The 23,333-nt window shown below is 36.8% G+C and overlaps 1 protein-coding gene and 1 long non-coding RNA gene across 2 annotated transcripts in view; one reads left to right on the forward strand and one right to left on the reverse strand.

Annotated features, from left to right (window-relative positions):
* MYO3B (myosin IIIB) overlaps positions 1-23,333 on the reverse strand; it is a gene marked incomplete at its 5' end in the record, with an annotated part of 256,357 nt that overhangs the window by 94,666 nt on the left and 138,358 nt on the right. Inside the window, 6 exons of the mRNA XM_080600926.1 lie at positions 1,392-1,530; positions 2,415-2,478; positions 10,171-10,291; positions 19,554-19,634; positions 20,384-20,546; positions 21,474-21,585. Coding sequence (XP_080457052.1) covers positions 1,392-1,530; positions 2,415-2,478; positions 10,171-10,291; positions 19,554-19,634; positions 20,384-20,546; positions 21,474-21,585 — 680 coding nt within the window. The remainder of the gene's footprint in view (positions 1-1,391; positions 1,531-2,414; positions 2,479-10,170; positions 10,292-19,553; positions 19,635-20,383; positions 20,547-21,473; positions 21,586-23,333) is intronic.
* LOC308198523 lies at positions 9,207-13,823 on the forward strand. The gene is made up of 4 exons (XR_013953980.1): positions 9,207-9,356; positions 9,492-9,675; positions 9,795-9,823; positions 12,243-13,823. It is a non-coding gene; the product is annotated as an uncharacterized lncRNA (long non-coding RNA).

Below are 23,333 nucleotides of genomic sequence, written 5' to 3' on the forward strand. Positions count from 1 at the left end.
CTCTCTGAATTACTGGCAATGGCTCTGAATCAGGTGCTTGCAAAGGGTGCAATTCTGCCAATTTTACTCTCTCTAATTGTTTTACTTCAGACACGGTGTCACTGATTTCAAGGAGACTAGTTGCAGGGTAACATACAATACCCATTGAGAGTAAGGATGACAGATTTGGACCTTGACTGCCTTCCTCAAGAGGGTTTGCTGCAATGAAGATATTTTTGTTTGACAGGTTTATTGTTTAACATGCGATAATTTAAGATAGTAATGCACACATCCCCTGCAGTCCCACACTATGGACTCAAAACCCCATATGGAATGAAATGAGTGAAGAGAGTATAATGTATTTCTCAACGTGCTGTGTTTACATGCAACTCTGTTTTTAGTGTGGAAAACATATTATTCCAGTGTAGAAGACTAACAACATTGAATTTACATTATTTCCTATAACAGAAGGATCTCCATACATATATCTGTCTTCTTAACTTCACTTTGTAATTTGTTTAACTGAACTCCATAAGACCTAATTTGCAGGATTAGGTCGCAAGTATTCAGATAAATATTTGTAGACTAACAGGATGAAAGGTGTCTCATTAAATATATAAATAGAAATGCTTACATATGACACAAAATTATGAACAATTCATTTCTAATAAACCTGGAAATTCATGTATTATTATTTATATTTTGGCAATAGATAGAGGTATCACTTTATCGATCTACTTCATCTTAAACTGTGGACTGTATTCTGTGATACAGTATTAGATTCAGGGATTTTGCAAGCACTAAATGACTACAGTGACATAAAAGAATATTTTGATAGGCATTGATTTCCTGGAATAAAAGTCAAAACAGCTAAAACTCAAAAAATGTCATAATACTTAAAGTTTTTAAATTGATACTGACCATGGCAAAAATAACGTGTCAGCAAATAAAATAAAAACCACATTGCACAGATTTTAGAATTATTGCAGATGTTCCTGTGTTGCTGACTGAATCATTGTGAGTGTAAACAAACAAGTTGTCTTTCATTCTGCCAAACATAAGAGATTTCATTACTGTCTTCCACTTTTGAGGCTGGAAGGCAAAGGAAAGCTGAAGCTCTCGAAAGCCAATTTCATTTCATTAAAAAGGTATTTCAAGATTATTAACCATATTTTTAGTAGAAACTGTCTTTTAAAAATCTCTATACTTGTGCCTCTGTAATTCAGGTACTTAAGGGCTTTTTTATATTTCCAGTTTGAAAACATGTAGAAGCTAGTTAGTTCCTTTAGGTTTCCTGCCTTCCAAGAGATTGTTAAAAGACCTCATGAATACATAAAGCAATTCACATGCTGACAACATGTATCTTACAGATAGTAAACAAAAGATCATGGTTACGCTGGTATTTTTCTTACCTCCTTTTTTAGGGGATCTCAAGGGACGTGACAACTGATGGTCTGCAACTGACTGGGATTGGTTAATTGACTGTGAGTCATTCATTTTGAATGATTTTTTTACAATAAACGGAGAAGCAGAAATCTCATTCAAATCCTTCTGGAATAAAGAAAGCTGTTTTAGGCATTCAAGAAATGCACTGATTTCACTCTGTCATGATAACTTACAGTTGTGATATCACAGGGGGCAACTTCATATTTTTTACAGCTCCGATAAATGACTAATGCTAGATTAAAGTTACACAAGATTCTTGTGGCTTTCAGCAGCACTGACTTAGCACCCATGTCACAAACATTTGTTTACTTTTTCCATTTAACTTATTTATCCCCTCTCCTCATGCAGGTAAATCGTAGCATGCACTGTATGCTCATTTCTTCTCATAGTTAATTTGTATCTTTAGAAAAAAAGCTATAGGAAGGTATTAATCTGCTTAACATTTCTAAGTACATCATCCAAGGGATTTTGTTTTTTTAATCTTACATATGCTCAGCAGAGTTACTGGCAAAAACTGTACATTTTCTCCATTTCATCCTTTCAACATCAAATGGTAAGCAGCAAAAATTGGATCAGACTTCAAAGACTATGCTGTGCTCCAAGTCACAGAGCGACTCCTCCATTTCACATATTGAATTCGAGCAGGATATCAAAGTGCTACCAAAGAACCTCAGGTCCTTACTAAAAAAGAGGCTCTAACATCTGTAGAAAGTGAAGTGCACAGACAAATCACCTCAGGGAGCAGCTAGCATTTATTCTCAGCAGCAAATTTCCAGCCTTTTGATTCTCTTATTCGCTGTACCTCCCTGTCTTTCTACAGAACTAAAGTTCTTAGCAAGCAGGCTTTTGTCTCAAAGACTTCAAAACATCACTAACGGTTTCATGTTCAGATGGCTATGCCAAGCAGCCATGAACACATTGCAGAACTGTGGACTCAGGAATTTGAAGTTACAATGCAATGCTGGTTTAGAATACAAACTTAGTAGTACCTTTTTTGTTTGTTTGTCAAGAAAATCAGGCACCACAGGAGAAGACTGATTATTGGTTTGCTGCCTAAAAACAAAGAAAAATAAAATATATAGTTTAAATATTGTAATTTCTTCACTCTTATAAAAGGCTTACTTGCACACACATTTTTGATGCTTTTCCTTTTTCCTCCATCCCTAATTTCTAAATATGCACATATGATCAATTCAGAGAAAACACAGACCAGTCCCATTTCCTTTTATAAGGAAGTGCATGTTATTAAACACAGTAACTGGCTACAAGCAATCTATTTGACATTAAAAATTTGTGGATTTGTGCATATGTGTAAAATGAGTTTATAAGAATTCTATGAAATTGAAGTAATTTATTAAAATTAATTTGACAAGATTTTACATGAAACATTTTTTTCCTCCAGAGGCTGTGAAAAGCTGTTTTCACCAAAAAAATCAAACATGGGCACTCAGAAAATGTGACACAGGAGGAAGAGGCGAGACATATGGCTTTGTGATCTCCTAAAGACATTTGGATTAAGCACAGAGCAAGGAGTAAGAGTTCTTAGCTGAACTTTGTCTGCATTTTTATTATTTTACCATTATGTGTTTTGTCACCATACAAATATTACAGGCCAACTCCTGCTCTCATTAAAGTTAACCAAAGTATCATAAAATCCTTCTGCACGCTCTGATCCCTGTTAGCAGGCCTTTGTAGTCAATGGATCTCTTCAACTCTTCAATACTGAAGTCCACCCAGAGAGACTTGCTCCAGAATCTTTAGCTATGCAAAACCAAACAAAAGATGCTACCAATTCCATTTGCCAGATTAAAAAAAAAAAAAAAACAACCCTGAGGTTCATAAAGAGTATTTTATATGTTCATGGTCCTATAACTGGAATTAAAAGCAAGATCTTCTGTTTGTCAAAACATGCCTCAGTCATTTCATCATTACTTACCACCTTCCTCACAACCTTTCCGAAAATACAATTAATGGCAGTTGCACTTCTACTTACAGATAAAAACATCAGAAATGTAAGCTTCAGTCATAGATTTCAGCTTATGACATATACCATAGCTTTTTTTCATAGACAGGGAAAGGCTTTTTAAGGCAGAAAGCTTTTTCAGTTTAACTTATTCAGTTATTAAAACTGAACACACTTCAGCCCTTTCAGTCACAGTGGTAGGGGAAAACATAAAGGACAAAAACTGCTTTAATGAGTAACAAAAAAATACAACGTGTGTTACTTCAAATTTCATTTTTGTCACTAGTTCTGTTTCAGTTGGCTACATTAAATATAAATGACTCATGTTACAATAGAACATATTGAAATCTATAAAAATGTCTAGCCACATGTGCATATTACCTTTAAAATGTAGCTTTAAAAAAATACTTTAAATTAAAATGACATTACTGAAGGTCTTGGAACATTCCAGACTGTTACCTATCGGATTTGACAACTGTATATCACCACGCATATGTATTAGATGATATATTTTTTCTAGGATATCCAGAGTTTGCTAAAATATTTCAAGCCTTATATTGCAATAGGGTTTAAGCTCTTAGGCTAATTTTTCTGAAGGTGTTAGGTAAGCTCAAGGGACTGACTTGATCTGCTCCAAACTGATCACAATAATAAAGTATCATTGTCGATAGGCTATCTTGGGGTGTGGAAACAAAAGGAAGCATTCACAAGTACAGTAAGCATCCAACATTTCTGGAATTTTATGAATGAAGTTTGGATTTGCTTGTTAGGTTTGGGGTATTTTTCTTCCCCTTTATTCTTTGACACTAAGAAAGCAAAGAAAAACATACTGCCTAAACTTAATTTATATTTGATGGTGTTTTCCTAAAGAAGATGGAGAAATCCATTTTAAAAATGCTTTCTAATTTTGTTCTGAGATACTTTTCATACAGGAAAGTACAAAAGATGTCTAGGATTACATTCAACCTTGCATTTGAGCATGTACAATATTGTCCATAAAGTTCTTTTTTGATATTTCTCTTGTATATATATATTGTTTAGATAACTATATAACAGGATTATTTAGATAACTTGCCCAAAATTACTCAAGCATTTGTTGAGATGATTCATAAACTCTCCTTCCCCCCGCCAATGCAGAAAATAAACCCAATATGAAATAAAAATCATGAATAATCCTCAAATACTGCTACAGAGGATGTCTAAATGAAAATCTGCTGTTGGATCACTATGTTGTAAATGGACCACCATGCCAAAAAGGAATGAATCATGATCTAAATTTAATATTCAGATTTCGAGTGTTTTGGATCTGTATCTAAATCTGCAGCTTGAACTAATCTCTACATTCTACAAAGAATCTAGAATTTAGTATGGTTTTGCCAGCACTTTAACTTTGTCAGGGCTAGAACGTTGGCCAAATGCTTAAAGCATGAAGGTACAGGTCAGCAACCTGCCTTCTGTACTCCTTAAGCTAACAAAAATCAGCCTCTGGAATTCTGAAGCCCTCAGGACCTTGATTCTCTGTCAGAATCCAATGGCACCATGTTTCTGACTAGAACAATCGTAAGTTAGGCAGGATATGGCACAAGAAACCCCATCCTCCAACAAAATCTGCTGTTGCTGATAGAAGTTTGAGTAAAAGCTAGTAAGCATTAAATGCAAACAAACACACACAAAACATGACAGGTAGTTCTACATTTCTGCGTGACAAATTCCAGAACAGAGAACCTTCAGGGATGCTCAGGAATGCATCACTAATGATTTTCTAAAACATTTTACCATTAATCAGGAATTCATTACCATAAGCCATGTACAGGTCAGGGACAGTCCTGGGCTTGAGCTGGTGGGAAATTGTCCCCCAACAAAAAAAAAAAAAAACAAAACAGAAAAGGAAATGAAACAACAACAACGCTACTAAAAGACAGGCCACTACTGCAAGACAGGCATCATTTCAGATGTCAAACTGGCAGGGAACACTTCTGAAAACATGACATCATCTGCAGATGCTGAGCACCTTGAGATCCGTCTCTGAGCTCTTCTGAAAACCTGTCTTGTATTGTATGCCTAAGAAAATGAAACATACAAAAGGAGGCAGCTCAGCAGCAGCTAGTTCATGAGCCAATCAGTGATGGTGGCTAACATTTTCAAATGTGGAATCTGAGGTTGATTTTGAGATACAGGTATCTTTGACGAAACTGCTTTTTCTATCATTTCCAGAAAGATTTACTTTCCACATTTGCAGGAAAACAGAGTTTAGGTCATGGAGATGAGATCCAGTCAGCTTACCTGGAAAGAACACAAGAGATCTAGGCTCACATACCTGGTTTCAGTCAGGCAAAACAGAAATTTGCTGCTGAATGTTCAGCTACTGAGCTCTAACACCTCAGTCTTCATGTACGGACTATATAAATCACTGAATTAGCAAGACATATTGACAAAAGGAGAAACACTGATTCTTAGGGTCTGTCTACACATCTGTACAGTGTATAGTCACACTGTCCTTAGCATTGAAAGTAGTTAAACCATAAGTGCATAAACACTAGAGCAGACTAATTTATACTGAAAAAGATAGCTGTGTTTTTGGTGTCATTCCGACCATTGCAAGTATAACTTTACTCAGAAGCCAATGCAATTTGGACTTTTCTCATTTAAATGCTTTTGAAAATGTTATAAATACTCCCAGATATTCCATTAGGAAGAATAAAGCTCATTTTGCAGGAATAAATTATTCCCAAACAGAAAAAAAATCTTTCAGTATGGATAGATGAAAATTTCTACAGGGATGAGGAGGGGAAAAAAAAAAAAAAAAGATTACACTAAAAAATTCTGCCCAAATTCTACTTCCGCTTATACCTTTATAAGTCACTAGTAACTATTCAAAGTTTTGAACTGCACAGTACTTAGAAGCTGATAAGTCAGCAGAATCGAGCCCAATAGGTTTCTCTGAATTATTTCCATCACAAGCAATCACCTTAATGTTTGCTGTGATTACAGATAGGAAAGTGAAGCAATTAAAGGAAAGCAGAATGCTTTTATATTGGCTTTTGCTGTGGAACAAAATGAAAATTCATATTCAAAAGATGACTTCTACAAGAAATCACAGTGCAGTCTTGACAGAAACTGAAATTATCCAAGCAGGAAATTATGGAGAAATGTGAAGAAGACATAAGCTTTAAATCACAAGGACCTGATGGCGTTCATCTGAGGGTTTCTCTCCCCCACCTGATGTTCATTTTCAAGGCATGGCAACAATGCTGTTCCAAGTAAAGCTGATCCAAGGAGAACTCCTCTAGAACAATTTGTATACTTATTTCTTACACTGATGCAGCAATAACTGCTGGTATTAAGATGCTATAAAAGTGGTGGTTGGCTTGTAATGACAAACCCATTGGCACAGAGACATTACATTTCAAGAAGTCACTGTGTGTTTAGGAATAATAAAAAGAATTTTGGAAAGTCCTATAAAACAAATCCGTTTTCAGAGAAAAAGCAGCTATGCCTTTCTTTTTTTTTCTTCATAAGCTTGTCTAAACTTATTTTTAAAAGCTACAGTGATGGAGATGTCAAAACTTTCCAGGTAACCTACACAAAGCTTAACTCACCTTACCATTAACGAGCATTTCTTAGTATTAACTTAGCTCTCCTTCACTGCAATGCAAGCTCACCTGATTCTCAGTGGAGAACAATTTGTTCCTTTCCTCTTTACATCAGCTTCTCGTGACTAGAGAAATGTTACCACATGTACCCTTAGTCTTCCATCTCCCTTATAATCTCCCTTTTTAGACAATGTTTTATGCAGCTGGGATCATTTGTATTGCCAAGGGATGTCCTCATTTTCTTGAAGTGTGGAGTCTAATACACAGCATTAACTGAGATCTTGACAGTGGTGAGAAAATGTTCTGATGCACAGGTGATGTAGTATGTATTCTAATTGCTACTACTATTGGAGCAGTATGCCATCACTGACTAACATTCAGTTTGAGATTCATTATAGCCCACGAAACTCTGCTTTTAATTCTAATCCAGTCCTCCTAAAATCTTATAACCATCACTAACTTAGTAGTGATACAAATTCAGTAATCAGACTCTACTTCATCAGTCAGGCCATCAGTCAAAAATAGATTGATTTCTGGAACTTAACTGATACATACTTTCTGAAGAACAGAGAATCAATGATAAACACTCTCTGCCTATAACTTTCCAAACACCTAAACCATCATGCCCATGTATTTTTGTTCATACTTTAATATATATTATAATAATCAGACTTCTGAAGCAGGTTTTTTGTTGTATGTTTAAATGTATTGCTATATTCCTGTGCATCCAACAGAACAAATCTGTATGTAACTTTTCTTTCTGACCCTGAGTACTTTACAACTTATTTTTCACTTTCCAAAACTACTTACAGGAAAAGAAATGGAAAAGAATATTTTATTATTACACATTTCAATTCAATGGTATGTGAAGCCACAGTGAGGCTGCCTTCTCTAGGGAAAGATTACAAGCTACTGTGTTAAACATCTGCGCTATTATTCATCAGCCTTCCTGTTTCCTACAAGTTTCCTGTATGACTGAACAGCCATATGCTTAAAACACAACAGCCCCTAACAGCTACATGTAGAAGTGAGTCTTTTTATGGGAAGTAAGTTATTAGAGTTAGTCCTAAGATTCTGAACATCACCTGTGAAATGCTCAGCAGTTTCAAGTCTCACTGAAATCACTGGAACCTGAGGCCATCACAGATAAATTTATAGGATTAGGCAAATGAACTGAAAAATTTGTTGGGTTTTAAACTGAAAACTACCAGCAATAGTGGCAGTTAAGCAATTCCAGGCAAAAGAAGGTATACATTTTATTACCTGTCTGATTATGTACAGCAATCAGAAGTGAGTGCAAGAACTGAATGGCCAATGTATTTTACATGGCCACCTTCAAGCTAAATATATAAGGGCATTTAGACATTGATTTCAATATAGGTTCATGACTGAATACCTTTAGTAGTCTGTATCTTTGTGCTCCACAGAGCCCAAATTCACCTCAACAGCTACTGATCCATAAAAGTTCATGAGCCTCAAGGGATGTACGCTTAATCAAAATTTAGCTAATCCAGAAAAATACATTCGTCTGGAAAGCAATGAGGAACTCCAGAAACTGTCTGATGTAGAAAAGGAAGAAAACCACTCCTGGCTAACTACACACAAAACAGATGAAGTAAAAGTTTAAAGAGGCTGTCTGCCTTCAAACAAGTTTGTGTGAAAACTAGAATACTAAAAAGACAAAATGTTTAATTACATTGTAAATAATTGGAATTTGGGGTGCCCAAAAGAACTGATAATAGATTATTAGCTCTTGCTTTATACTGTCATTGCAGATTGGAGAACAAATATTAATGTAATCAATATTGATGTATTGATGTAATCATCCATAATTCTAAGGAGATCACAAGATCACCCCCTCTTAAGTACTTAACAGACAGAGGCAGCTGCTCACATGAAAGAAAATCAGAATTACAACTCATTGTTCCAGTAAGCAGCAAGGAAACCCAAGGACAGAGCCATGATACTAAATTGTAGCACACTCATTCTTTTCACTGAATAACATTACCAAAAATGTATTTATGTATTTTTTGTCCTTCTCCACCAGCCTGAACATTTATTTTTTTTATTTTTTATTTTTTATTTATTTTTTTAACTGAAAACAGACTACTGCAAGGGAGAGAAACTGGAACATTATTAACCTGGAAAGATGCAGGTGGTTACACCTGAACAAAATCATTTAATGCACCAAAGCGTTTAGCAGACGTTACTCAATCTAAATCAACCAAAGTTCACATGGAAGTTAACTCAATGTTCTGAGAATACAAAAAGAAAGCAGAAACACCATTTCAGAGAAGTTAGTGGTAATTTAAAAACAACGCAAAACAAAACAATAAAACTTTCTCGATGGAATAATAGCATCTAATTACAGTCAAGTAAGTTACTGATTTCCTCAGAGAACTTGTAAGAGATGTAACAGAACCTGCATTAGTATGCTGTATAGAAAGCATATAAAATAACAGAAATAAGAACTGGAAGGAGCACAAGATTTCCTGATGCTTATTCCACAGCAGGAGAGATCTCATAACTCTTAGCCACTGAAACCTGCTAATCAAAGGAATTCCTCCAGCAAATGCAACCATCTTCCCTAGACCGCTGTTGGAGAGAGAGACTTTGACAACAGCTAAAGATCTAGCAGCTTCCTCTTCTACCCAAGAAGGTGCAGGGCAACGTTTGCCTGGAGTGACTCCATTGGTAAGAAAAGTTAAAATATCCTTCTTCTACAAAGAGGAAAGCACCACTGTTAAGCCTAGGCTTTCTGCCAGTGACTTGGCCAACTGCTTTTTACAGCTCTTTTTCCTATCTCACTGCAGGTCTGCAAGGAGGTTTACGGACGCAAAAGGTACCTTTCCATTCCTGAGAATTTAATAATGTGCTGCAGTTAGTTCTGAAATGCTGAGCACTTACAAGTCTGTCTGCAGTCAGGGGTATTCTGTGTATTTCTGAGAAGTCCATAGAGACAGGACAGCAACCCAGGACAAACTGCAAATAAATCTAACTTCACTTTCTTGGAGAACACTGAAATGACTAAGCTGGTAGGGGGACTGATTAACCTACAGGTGCTCATCTTCAGAAAATGGCACATTCCCTAAGTGCCAGCTGAATCATGATGGCATGCCTACTCCTTTCAGATTTTATTGTGTGGAAAATGACTTCTGTAGATAACAGACAACAAAGGATCCAACTCACCAGTGCTCTTCACAGCCAAAATCAGAGGTAGAGCAGCTGCTCATATGCTGAGGATCTGCTACACAGCCAGTGCTGTTTTTCAGTCTTGGGTAGTTTTTACGAACAATATATCCCCTGAAAGCTAAAAAACATAGTTATGCATTAGAGAAAAACTCTGCAGAGCTTGGAACACAGACTGGCACCTGGCTCTCAGTTCAGAGCTGAATGCCTTCAACTTTTACTGAACTAGTGGGCAGAAAGAGCACTCAGCACCTCATAGGGATGCTTCAACATTTGCAATATTTACAACAGTTTGAAATTATACAGGGCTTTACTCTCACTGTTATAGTAAGCATTTGGCACATCCCAGGGAAGGAATCGGGATTCTGAAAGGAGAACATGCCTAATTTAAATAGGAATGTATTTAAACGTGCAGTAGAAAATCATTCCCAAAACACCTTCTTTAATCACCACTCCTATGATTTGAGCTGGTTGGAATTTTACAGAATGAGAAGTTTCATCTGCTTTTATTGCAGAGGGGTGGGGAGCCAGAGGGAGATGCATTCAGTTAAAACTAGAAGAAATTATAACAACTTCTCCTACTTTTCAGTGAACCATAACCATTAACAAAATATTTAAAATGCCTCTCATACAAATGATTGTGGAGGGAAAAATCTACATAGATTGGACTTTATACCATTAATTAAAAATACTAGAAATACTAAACAAAGTAGCAAGCATGCAGTGAAATGAAATGACAAAGAAAAGGGCAATGAATAACATTTTGAAGATATCTACACCCTTTATTTCCATGGAGTGTCTCTGGATTTGGGTACCTAAATAATTTAATTACATCATTAGCTTTATCTAATGTCAATTCACTGGAATTCTTGACATCTGTGAGTAGTTAGTAGTAAACCTCCAGCATGAACCAGAGATAGTGGTATATGCTGTACTTATGACAAAAGACTTTTAAAAGCATTGCAATATACAATTAAAACTGTAAATTTTTAAATTGTACTTATTTTATGGTTTATATTAACCATTTTAAGTAGAACTATCCTGATGAAACGGGAGAAAGGGCTGAATAACAGAAACTAAATGCAGCATCGATGTCACAGTTTAAGTATTCAACAAGAAGTTGCAGTACAAGAAGGCTGACAGCTGGGAGGGAGAGGAGCTGCTTATTAGCACAGCAGGACTGCAACTTAGAAATTGTGAAACAATACGTAAAAGAAAATTGGAGATAAAGTTAGGAAATATTATGATTTTGAGGGGGGGGGGGGAAAGTCCAGGAAAAGCTTTTAAGCACACTAAAAGCACACAAAAACACAGGGTCAGTTTGTGGACTAATTACCAAAGGAAGAGGAATAGATCCTTATTATTGAGTGTCTAGAATCTAGGGTTAAATATTACAGTGGGATGCAGGATACACACAGAAATAGAGTGCAGGACCACCTCATGTAGGATCAGCGTCAAGATAACAATGTAGATTACACAGGGAAAGCAAGAGGTAGAATAAATAGAGAATATAATAAAGAATAAATTGAGAACAGAGAAGACAACAGAAGATGAAGAAGTTTTCCCTGTATCTCATGCCTGTTATTTTATGAAAACAGAACCATTACTTACGTAATTGAGAAAAAAAAATGTAGAATTTGGAATCTTGTGCTTATTACCAAATTATGGGATAACTGTTCTTTTCCTTTCATTTAATGACTCTTATAAATTTAGCTTGTCATTCTTTTTTTTTTTTTCCATAATGAAAAGATAATGGAGGAAAAAATAAAGCTACCCTGATCACATCTGCTCTTTCCTTTAGGAAAGGCTGTAACTGATCCCCTCTTTTCTATTTTAACTCCTGTATAGTGTTAACAGCCTTCTTTCCAGCCACTACCTCCACAAAAACCTGCATTGTTGCACTTACTCGTGCAATATAAGAAAATAAAACCATCTGAATGGTTCAAGCTGTAGTATGCAATGCACCATAACAATCTAAGCTTTTCACTGCTACTGATGTTTCCAGGGTAAGAAGCAGCAAAAATTGCCTTTTAACGAGAGGTTACTAAAATAAATAACAATTCACTTTACAGAAGGCACGACAGAAGCCAGGCCTGCTGAGGTGTTGTCCTGAATACAGAGCTCAGGTATCATGAGGCTGAGGAACTTTCCACCCTTAATAATCAGACTGGAAAAGTCTGCCTATCTGGCAGAGATGAGCCAAGCACTCGCTTGCCCCATGTGATCAGGCTTCCAAACCTTAACTATCCCCCACTGACCAGACAAGGAGCCTACTCTGATGTTGGCAGCAAAGACAGCTGGCCAGCAGCCATCTCTCTGCAGCTGAAACATGCTGAGTAGCAGTCAGTCTGTGGACTACTGGAAAGATAAAGAAGCACTGAAATAAATGAACTAGTAAGATAAACTTCAGTTTTCTTCCTAGTAATTTCTTAACTTTCAGTTGTTTTGTGTGTGTATAAAAAAATCAACCCCAATACCTGCCATGTTTTTTTTTTTCACCAGAAACTTATTAATGACAGTGAAAAACATTTTGGCCTCTCCCTCGTTCACTACATATAAACTGCTTTATCTCATTTCGTAAATGTAATTTTTATTCTGACTTTTGTTTCCATAAATATTTTCAGTACCAACTCCTCTTCAACTTAACCTTTCCACAAGCTGGTTTCTAATGTTCTTCTAGAGTACCTTGAATCATACAGGTAAATGGCTGTATTTTTCCTACTTTCCCTTCAACTCATGGGATAACTGAAGTAGCAAGATAAACAGACAACTCGCTCTCAAAAAGTTCATCAAGAATTTGTAGGACTGCATCTTTTCAGCATTTATTAACTGGATCTATAATGTTTCAAAGGAAATTCATATGCAGAGAATTCTACTGGGGGAGTCTGAGAGGCTGGGAAGCTGCTCCATCACAGCAATTTGCATTACTGACTGGTGCTGGTTTTGACACTAAGCACTTGGCTCAAAGAGTGTGAAATTAGCAGACTCATGTTGCTAGTGCTCCATGAACAATCACTGCATCATTGAAGAAGAATGATTACCAGCTGTCACCTCATTTTCACCTTATGCATTCTATATTCCAAACTTTACAGCAACAGTATTTTTAACCCTTATCTTTACATTGCCGATGATGACAGGATCTAAACTCAAAGCAACATAGGAATGGAGCTAAATTTTAGCATTCTTATTAGTCATTCGGTGTTAAAGAGTTTATATGCCACAACTTAGGACATATACATTTTTACTTTTTCTACCGACCAGTTCTCACATGAAGCGAGTTTTCTGTCAGCTCCAGCGGGTAGCAAACCAAGAACATGTTTACCTCTGGGAGTCTGAAGTTTGGTGTTTTGCAGTTAAAAACCTTTATTCTAAGATATAAGTACTAAGGCATATACATTACATGCAAAGTTACACAATTCCAGATAGTAAAAGTCCAGGCATTTTCCCCCTGATTCCCATAGGAAATATATTCTTACAGACTGAATGGTGAAGCAAAATGTAGAAAGATCAAAGCTAAACAATAACAGGTCTATGCAAGAAGTACGAAGAAAAGAGATGAAGCAGTATTTTAAAATAGTAGAGGGATTCATTTTCAGTAGTAAGAAATCATGTTAAATAGGCATTTTCTACACAGATACATTTTTAAGCTATATTATCACCTGAGATAGTATGTAAGAAAAACTTTGGAACCGAAAGCTCAGGTTTGCTGAATAGGTGGTGTCGTCATAGTTTGTAATCAGAAGTTCATTTGCTACAAACAGCATATGACTTTCTTAATTTGCCTAGCTAAAAGAGCATTCAGCAGCTTAACTACCAACATCTGAGAGGATTTGGAGTCCATGAATCTAATTCTTCACTTCATGTCAAATTAATTCTACTGAACAGTAAAAGAGATGGAGAGTCATGTTCTTTGCTGAGTCCCATGAATACTTCCCCTCTTTCACCTATCGCTCTGGATGGATCTTGGATGATGCATTTTTAGTAGCAGAAAAAAAACACTCATGTCTTATGTTCTTTGGTGGAAGCATTACAAGAAAGCAAGTCACGAGTTCTCACATACAAGTGTTAGCAATCAGGGTACCAAGTAACTAATAGGAAGACTCGCCAAGGCCACCATCAAGGCTGGTGTCACTACTGCACATCATCACTTGGACATATGGGTTTTAATTACTCTGCATTACACTAAAAAGTTCTGTCTTGAGACTTGGCCAAAAAAAATGAAGTACAGATGACTCTGCAACTGTTTGTCAATATCAGCAAGGGAAAGGAATAGGTTTTCCAAGGCCTCTTGTCCCCTTCCTGATTTTATCAATCGCATGAAATCCTGTAAAAATGGTCTCCTTTCAATATCAGTAACAGAAGAGAAAATTAAAAGGAAACGCACATGTATCCACACAGAGCCTAGCTCAGAGATGGGTATATTCTAGAAGTAAAGAATGACTGGATGCCCTAAGCTAGTACAGAACACAAGGAGATGGAGAATTAAAGATAACCAAAGCTGTGCAGCCTGAACAAACCCTTCTGGTTTGACCTGTATGTGAAATCAAGGTAATACAATCAGTCAGTTCAGCTACCAGTAAGACAAACACCTACATCTCTTCAGTGGTTCTTAAACTGAGAATGTTATTAACAAGAAAGAAAATTAATGATATAAAACAGTAAAACTGGATCTGTTACTTAATGCTTGTTATTTTCAGGAATAATTAAAAATAGATGTATTTTTAGATATATTTATGAAGTGCTTAGAAATTTTTGGAACATTTTACTCATGCAGTTCATAGATCTTAGAAATTTTTGGAACGTTTTACATAGTTCATAGATCTTTACAACAGTATTAGCTGAATACATGCAGACACGTACATATTGACAGAAATAAAACAGGGTTCAAAAAATACCTCCTTTTCTGCCATTGAAGTCAACGTTAAACTTTGTTGATGAAAAACCCAAAGGTAACACTTTTATTAAAAAACTAACATTTATTATAGATATGAAATAGTGTATTACAGTCATTCTGAAGCCCTCTCTTTTTTTTTTTTTTTCTTGTAATGGAGTAAATTTTGCCAGAAGCCCACATAAGATCTATGTAAATAGTGAACAACTCTGCACAGGCAGAAGTTGCATAAAGAAAGCAATGCAAAGGGATACTTCATCTGGTTTCCTTCTGAACATCTATAACATTTTTTTTGGGGGGGTGGGGGACAGAGAGAGAAAGAAAAGATTTTTTTAAAAAAAAGCACCCAAATCTTTAGCTCTTGATAAAGAATTTTCCAATACAATGTGACATATGGTAAGTGTGTGAGCACGTGTTGGAGGAGGAGACGGTGGCTCAATGGATTAGTCATTTGCCTTTCACCTCTGGAAGCATAGTTAAACTCAGTCCTGACCAGAGTTGCACAGTATATTCCAGATGGCTAAAGTGGGCCTAATTAAAATGAATTCAGTGATGTCACCTCAGATCTAAGTGAATCGCATGCACCACTCATTTGGCATTTTGGCAATGTCAGCTCACAAATGAAATAAACAGATTAAAATCCTCCCTTAAGTCTTTCAGGACAACAGTCACTCCACATAGAAATACATGCTATCATAACTAGATAATGTACTTTTATAATTCTATTATCTTTGTTGTTGTTTGGTGTTTTTTGTTGTTGTTGTTGTTTTTTATTGTAATTAATGTATTATTCTAATACAAAGAAACGTTAAATGAGACTTGCATGTGAGGCAAATCAGTAGAGCAACATTTCAGTCAGATGATTCAGTGGATATACACTGATTTGAACCAGCTGTGAATCTGGCAACATAATTTTTAAAAATAATTTATTTTAACAAAATCTTTTTCTTTTTATGTAGACGTAAATCAAAACAATACAAATCCCAATTACAAAGAAATACTTATACAGAAGTAAGAAGTATTGCTAATGCAAATACTACACAAAATCATTCTTCACAATTCCTCTCTAAGTTAAATATTGGCATCTTCTAACCTTCACAGTTTGGAAAAGCATGGTAGGAAGGGGCAGGAAAGGTCTTGTGTACCCTGTGCACCATCTTAGCCATGTGTCTAATAAGATCTGTGCATTCTGAGAACTTGTAATGTAGATATGCTGAAGTAGGGTAGCTTTTTCTTCCCCACCTCATTTAAATTCAAAAATATTTTATTTCATAGTAACGATGTTTTCTCTCATCTGAAATAATGACTTTTTTGTGTAATATTATACACTTAGGAAATGTAACCTCATGTATATTGTGAGGGTTGTTTTTTTTTGTAAGTTTGTTTTTTCTTCCAACATTTCATCAATGGATAGTGAACTGCTGGGCCCACAGAGATCTCCAGACCACCAGCTCATGTATTTGAAAGGCATCTGTTTATTTTTAAAATGCAAATGCAGCCTACCTCAAAGACTGACTTGCAAGAAATGAACAATCTGAACAAGTCAAGAGGTTTCCAATCAGGAGCTGTGTTCCTCCTTTATATCAGGCTATGATCACTTGCTGTCAAAACCACTTAAACAATATCCTGGAATCTGAATGAAGTCCCCCCACAATTAAAATGAGCAGGATAATCCTGCAAGAATTATTCAGGCAAATCATTTTTCACACAGTTTAAAGTAATGATAAGGTCATTTACAAAAGAAATCAGCGCCTTTGAAATGCTGACTTGTAGACAGAGGACTGCCTGGAGGAGGGCCATAGATAACAGTGAAGACTGGCCTCCTAACACTACCCTCGCAGTCTTTGGAACTGATTCTGATGAAGAGAAGGCCCAATAAGGTTAATACCCCTACTTTGATCTCTGTCAAAGCGTACCAGCAAGAATTAATTTACATTTCAGATGAAAAAGGTTGACAGCATGAAAAGGCATCTTGTTTCTGGTATGTGAATGTGCTGTAATAGATCGGGAATTCTGAAAGGAAGTTCTGAGGAAGCTAAAGGGATAAGCCGAGCGGCTGCTTTTATTGGGAAAGAGATGAAAGGAAAACAAATTTCAATATGCGCTGTTCTGTAGAAACATGTAAGCCAAATGCTTCCTAAATTTCAAGGCCTGCTTGAGGATGGGGGTGGGGAAAGGAGAGGGAAGTACATATATTTTAATTATACGGTTTTGCTAATGTCTGGATGACAAATGCAAACAATAAATCTCATTGCCCAAAAGTCCTCATTTAAAAAAAAAAAAAAAAAGCAAAGGTGATCATACTGAAAAGCTGCCTTGAAATATACATTTACATTATAAGATGTGCAGGGAAGGGAGAGATTTGGACTTGCTATTGTCTCCATGTCACAAGGCACTAGAGCAGTGTAACATAAACAAGAGAAAGATTACCAGTGTATTTTAAAACCTAGAAAACGGCCACCATTAGCAAGCATGAGCTTTGATTTTAAACACAAAATGATTAGCATGTAGAGAAGAACAAATGTGCATGAGAAGAAATTTCAAAAAAGAGGTCCCAGATAGAGGTTTCCAAAGGCAGACAGAAATGTGTTGAGGATTATTGTTATTGTACCTCATTGAGTGCAGTGCCAAAGCTAGGAGGAGTAGCCAGTGTAATTAATACAAACAGAGGTACGCTGTGTCACTCTTAACCCTATAGTCCTAATGCTCATTCACCCAGATTGGTCACTGAAACTGTCAAGTGCCAGGTTACAAAGGAAGACACTGTGTGTGGTGGTGGAAAGAGTGCTAACAGCATTCCTCCAGTGTTAGGTCCAGAGGGCTGAAAAGGACAGAACTGTCCAAATTCAAGGGTGTGCGTACCCTCCCACTGCCTCTGCCGTGTTCAACACAGTGTCTCAGAGATGACAGGAAGAAACACAGCTCTGAATCTCTTCCATGTGTGCAAACAGCAGAATAGATCATTTGCTTTCTCTAAAGAGTTAGTATTAAGCATGAATCTCCTACATGCCTAAGAAATCTGGCTGGATAAAATTCTAAGGCAGAATGTCCCCTACAGCCTCCAAGTGATACTGCTACACAGCAGCTGCCAAGGGAATCTGAGTTAACTCTCATCTTAAATACTGCTAATAGTGGGAAAGTGAAGGGTCAACTGTTTCACTTTCCTTTTTATAGCAAAAGGCTATCATAAAAGTCAGGAAATCATAGCTCAGGTATGGCCAAGCATGAATGTTGCAAATACTCCAGAAAACAGTTGCATGTGGTATTTTAAGACCTGGTCTCTGTGGTATCACGAATACAATAAATGACAACACAAAGGAGAGGATGAAGGGGAAAGAATGCTTATGCAGTCCCTCAGTGCTTGCTGTAATAGGAAGAAAACATTTCTCCTTAACATTTCTCCTTTACAGTTCTCCATTGAATAGAATACTCTGCATTTGACCCTAGAGCTATAGTTTATGATTATACATAACTGTATGCACACAAAGCTGTAACTTACTATTTTAACCTAATGTTAATCTGTTCCTTTCTGTAACCAGATTGGTATTCTACTGTCTGCTGAAAGTCACACTGATACTTATTTTCAGAGTAGGAAATTTAGGTAAAAGAAAAAAAAAGTTGGATTTACTGGAAATGGCTTGACAACAGAATAAAGTAAAAGAATATTGATAACTTATTTTTCAGACTAACTTCAGGCTATATGATAAAGACTAGAGAGGTGACAGCTTAAGGAATTATAGCAGAGGCAGAAGCAGCTGGTAGAATAAAGGTGGTGCCTCGGTTTATTTGGAAACACATTTGATACAACTCTTTTCTGATCAGCTACAGTCTTTCACCTGGGGTTGGACAAGGAAGGTGTATTACACTGCATCATATGGAGGCTGCTTCACACTAGCAGCATGCGAAAACACCACTGAGTTCACGGCACTGGTTCTCATATTTCTGTGCCATATGGTACCCTGCTCTCTGCTAGAGACCTACACAGCCCTATGGGCCTGTTCCTCCAATAATCTCTTTAAAGTTATTCAAATTCATATTGATATGGCTGCATAGGAGTCTGGAAAAGAGTCAAAGACTGGCCAAAGCTGGCAAACTCAGCAAGCAGTTGAAAGGGAAACTTGGCAACCTGCCAGGACTGGAGCTTAATACAAAGAAAGAGAAATGCAGGTCCAGTGCGTCCAATCCACACTTTCAGTCAAACAAATCCAGTGCTTCATACTAGCTCTACACATGATTGAATCGTACTGATTGTGCTAAGAAGAATCTTAAAAAATTAACTCAACAGCTTTTAATTTGTATATTTTGATTGCAGAAAGGTACTCAGAAAAATCCCGAAGTATCCTGTCACCTATGTCATTTGATACTGAAGAACAAATAATGTTTTTGACAGCTTTTGTTTGGGCTGTGTGTATTTCTCTTGGCTATAAACACTGACACATGAAATCACCCACAACAAAATAGGTGTTGGCAACTGAAATAATGTTTTAATTACCTGCTTGAATATGTATAGCAGCATCAGTTCTTCTGTTCCTTATTTCCTTGTACTTCCTGCGAGCTTCATATCCTCTCCAGGCTAAAAATACAAAACCATGTGCTGGAAATTACATTTATTTAAGGAAGTGCTACAGAGTCTACAGAGTCAGAGATGTGCTGAAACTTTCATCCCTTCTGCCACAACCACTCCAGCCCCCACTCCCAGTACCTCTTCCCCACCCACCCACATGTTGAACTCTGGGTTCATGACTGCAGCATTCACATCCTTGCAACTTCAAACACCGCTTCACTCATCCAAATTTTAATCGTCACCATGTGCTCACTGATGTCCTAATCCAAAAGGCAAAGGTCCATGATAATTGTGCATTATCAGTCAGCACAAGAACTCCCCTTCTCACACAGCTCCCCAAATTCAATATAAGGAAGCCTGCTAGACTACTGGAAATCAGCTTTTTATGCCCACCCCATGACTTACGTTATCTGTAAGTCTGGTACACATGAGAAAGGAGAGAGGGAAAAGAGAGAGGGGGCCAAGATACTGCATTTCATCTATGTGCTGCATGCTAGTGTAGACACACCTAACAATTTTCCATTTGTGCACAGGAATCACATCCAAAATACTAAAATATTTAAATAAAGACATTACTGAATGCTAAGATGACACCTTATAAGTAAATCAATAATATTTGCTTCAATTAGCTGGAGAGAAAAGTAACTCTGGTTATTTTGATTCATAATAAACTATTACATATGAATAAATAATGTGCATACAATTTTACAGCTTGAAATGCCAACATACTCAATGAAATAGGGAATGTGAATATTTACCTGACTGTATGGTAACAGCACTATTTTCTCTTTTCTCTTTGACTTTCTTGTACCTCCTTGCTCCAAGCCATCCCTTGATATAGGCTTGCATGACCACCACTCTTCCTATAACTTCCCGCAGGAACAAATTTAACTGTTCTATGTGGTAATACTTTAGAAAAACCTGAAATGGAACAACAAATTCAATATTACATGTGGGTAGTAGCATCACCTATTGTATTTTGCTTTTTCATTAATCTTAGGTCAGCCTATTTTAGGGCACTGTTGCTGGGAAAACTTGTAAAATGCCAGTTCCTGATATATATCTTGTGAATTAAATATTTGCTCTCAGTGTGTTTGTGGAACTTCGTTACTGCACTGCTTATGATTACCCCATTACAAAAACAACAACATATTTACCCCTTTACAATGTAAATTGGTCAGGGGGATGCTTTCATATACCCACAATTTTGAAATACAGACTTTCTTGATAGCGGAAGGATAAATCCTGTAGTATATTTGTTTTTAGACAATATTGTCTAACAACATCCCACTTAAGAAGGCAAATCCTATGAGTAGTTATACACACTTTACCTGCGTCTTGAGCAGGAAATCTCTCCTTGTTGTTCCTTTGTGCACCATAAAACAACTCAGGATACAACATAACTTTCTTTTCACAGAAGTCAGCCACCCCTTTTTAAACCCTGATCAAAGGCTCTTTTATCAAAGAGCCAGAAAATCTCACCTGAAATTCCACAAGTAATGTACTAACCAGGCCAACAGGATGGGCCAGAGCGTGAAGTTTCAGTCATGCCATGATTAATAGCAGGAGGAGCTTCAGGGGGACAATACCACAGCAGACACTGACAGATGTACTGTCCTTACCAAGGCAGCCACGTGCAGAGCACACTTTGGGGAGGTACCCAGTGCACCTTTCCTCTTGTAGCATGAACTCAGCTAGCTTGGGAGGGCACCAGTGTAACCTGGGAGGCTAACTTACTGGAACAAATTCCTTGCTCTTTTCTTCATTTATGCAGTACTTTGCAAACCACTATTAGACATGTTTTGCGCTAAAAGGACACTATCCTTGATAAATGTTAGCACACTCTACCTTGGTTTTCCCAAGAATCCAGTTTTCTAGTTTAGATTTCTCCAAAATGGCAAGACAGTTTTCTCTGCTACCAAGGGGAGTCTCATGTGCCTTGAAAGCAAGGTAGTAATACCTGCAAAGCCAAATGACAAAGAAAGAGTTGACTCAACAACAAAGATATACTTTCACTGTTCTTCACTAGCATAGAGCTGTATCTCCAGAACTCATGGGCCAAATTCTTACTTATACTCAATACTCTTCATAAATCAGCTGTCCTGGACTTATATTTGAAAATATACATGGCAAAGGGAAATAATTTTTACTAGGGTGGTGACAAGAATCTGCTGCATTGTAGAGATCCCCATCTGGGGTACATATAAAGGTCTTTCACAAACCAGTACAACTTAGGAAATACCCAAGGTTGCTCTGAATTTCTCAGATGAGTGAAAGAACAACAGAGAAAATGAAAAGTGATAGAAATCAGAGTACAAGAAAGGATGGCAAAATAAAACATTTTGCATAATGTGTGTAAAATAAGCATTCCATCTACAGAGTGGCATACTTCTGCACAGTTACATATGCAAGCTATACTTGCAAATCTGCAAGTCTGCTGAACAAGCAGTTACTACCTGGTATTCAGTGGCCCTTTATAGATTTCTGAGTGGGAGAAAAAGTCACATAGTAATATCCAAGAAAGAGAAAGACACCAAAGATATGGTATTCATGATCTGAGGTCCGTTTCTCTTGAGAAATGCCAAGAAAGGGTATTCCATCAATAGAATCGTTCAGTATGTTAGTTACTTGCATTGCTCATTTTTCACAAAGAAATGTAAGTGGCCTTGGCATTCTTTGGGAAACAGAGGTCCACTTAAGAAGTCCGAGGGTTCCTGAGCTTGTAACAAGATCACCTCCATCAATGGCACCTAGGTAATTTCCATTTTCAGTATGACTAATAGAACGACTGCAGATATTCAGTCTGTGAAGAGAAAGGCTAGTACTAGTAGGGCGGGCAGTACACAGTCTATATTAGTGATAATGACTGAATATTGATGCTGAGAGGCTGCTACTGTGTGCGAAAAATAAAGATTAGTTTACAGTAAAAAAAACTCTCATATCAGTCTTAATTTACAGAAAACAGGATGCTCAGACTGCCTGAATACTCACCTGTGTTTCATACCTCTGGAAGAGGTAATATTTATGCATAATTAAAACAATTGGCATTGCTACCTTATCAACAAGGATTTTTACCAATGCTGATGGTTAAACAAAACTAGCAGCTATTTTAAGGAAAAAAAGTGAACCCCTCTTCATATGAATTTAATCATTTTTAATATGCAGAAGGATTTCTGTGGTTATGTAAGTCATTAGGCATCGTGTCTTTTTTCTGTTTGATTGGGACAAACAATTAATGGAATGATTACAATGAACTTTAGTGGCCTTCAGATCAGGCCCATGGTAAACAACATTGACTTTTGTTTTGTTCATGTTCCCTTGTTCACATGAAATGAACAGCCCCTAACAATTATGTGAAATAAAATTATGGTGCAAATAGTTAATGAAAAAGGGATGCAAACATGTTTGAACTGAGCAGACATGAGGAATGACTGCAACAAGCCCTGCCTGTAAAGCCACCATGCGTTCGTGAAGGATGTTTTTACAGTATTTAAGTCACTATTGCAGACAATTATGTTACGTAACAGCAAGACCATGGACAGTTAATTTAAAAATTTAAGGTTATTTTGCCACAAGTACACAGCTAGATGGTAGCAACTGCCACCTCATCTCTCATTTATGAACCACCATGTGTCTTCTTTGTCTTTATTAAGTTACACTTCTGCAGAAGCTTCTCTATTTACTTTGTGTTTGAAAGGAATTGGCAGG

Source organism: Anser brachyrhynchus (genome assembly GCF_964034855.1).
Source record: "Anser brachyrhynchus genome assembly, chromosome: 7".
Taxonomy (NCBI): Eukaryota; Metazoa; Chordata; class Aves; order Anseriformes; family Anatidae; genus Anser; species Anser brachyrhynchus.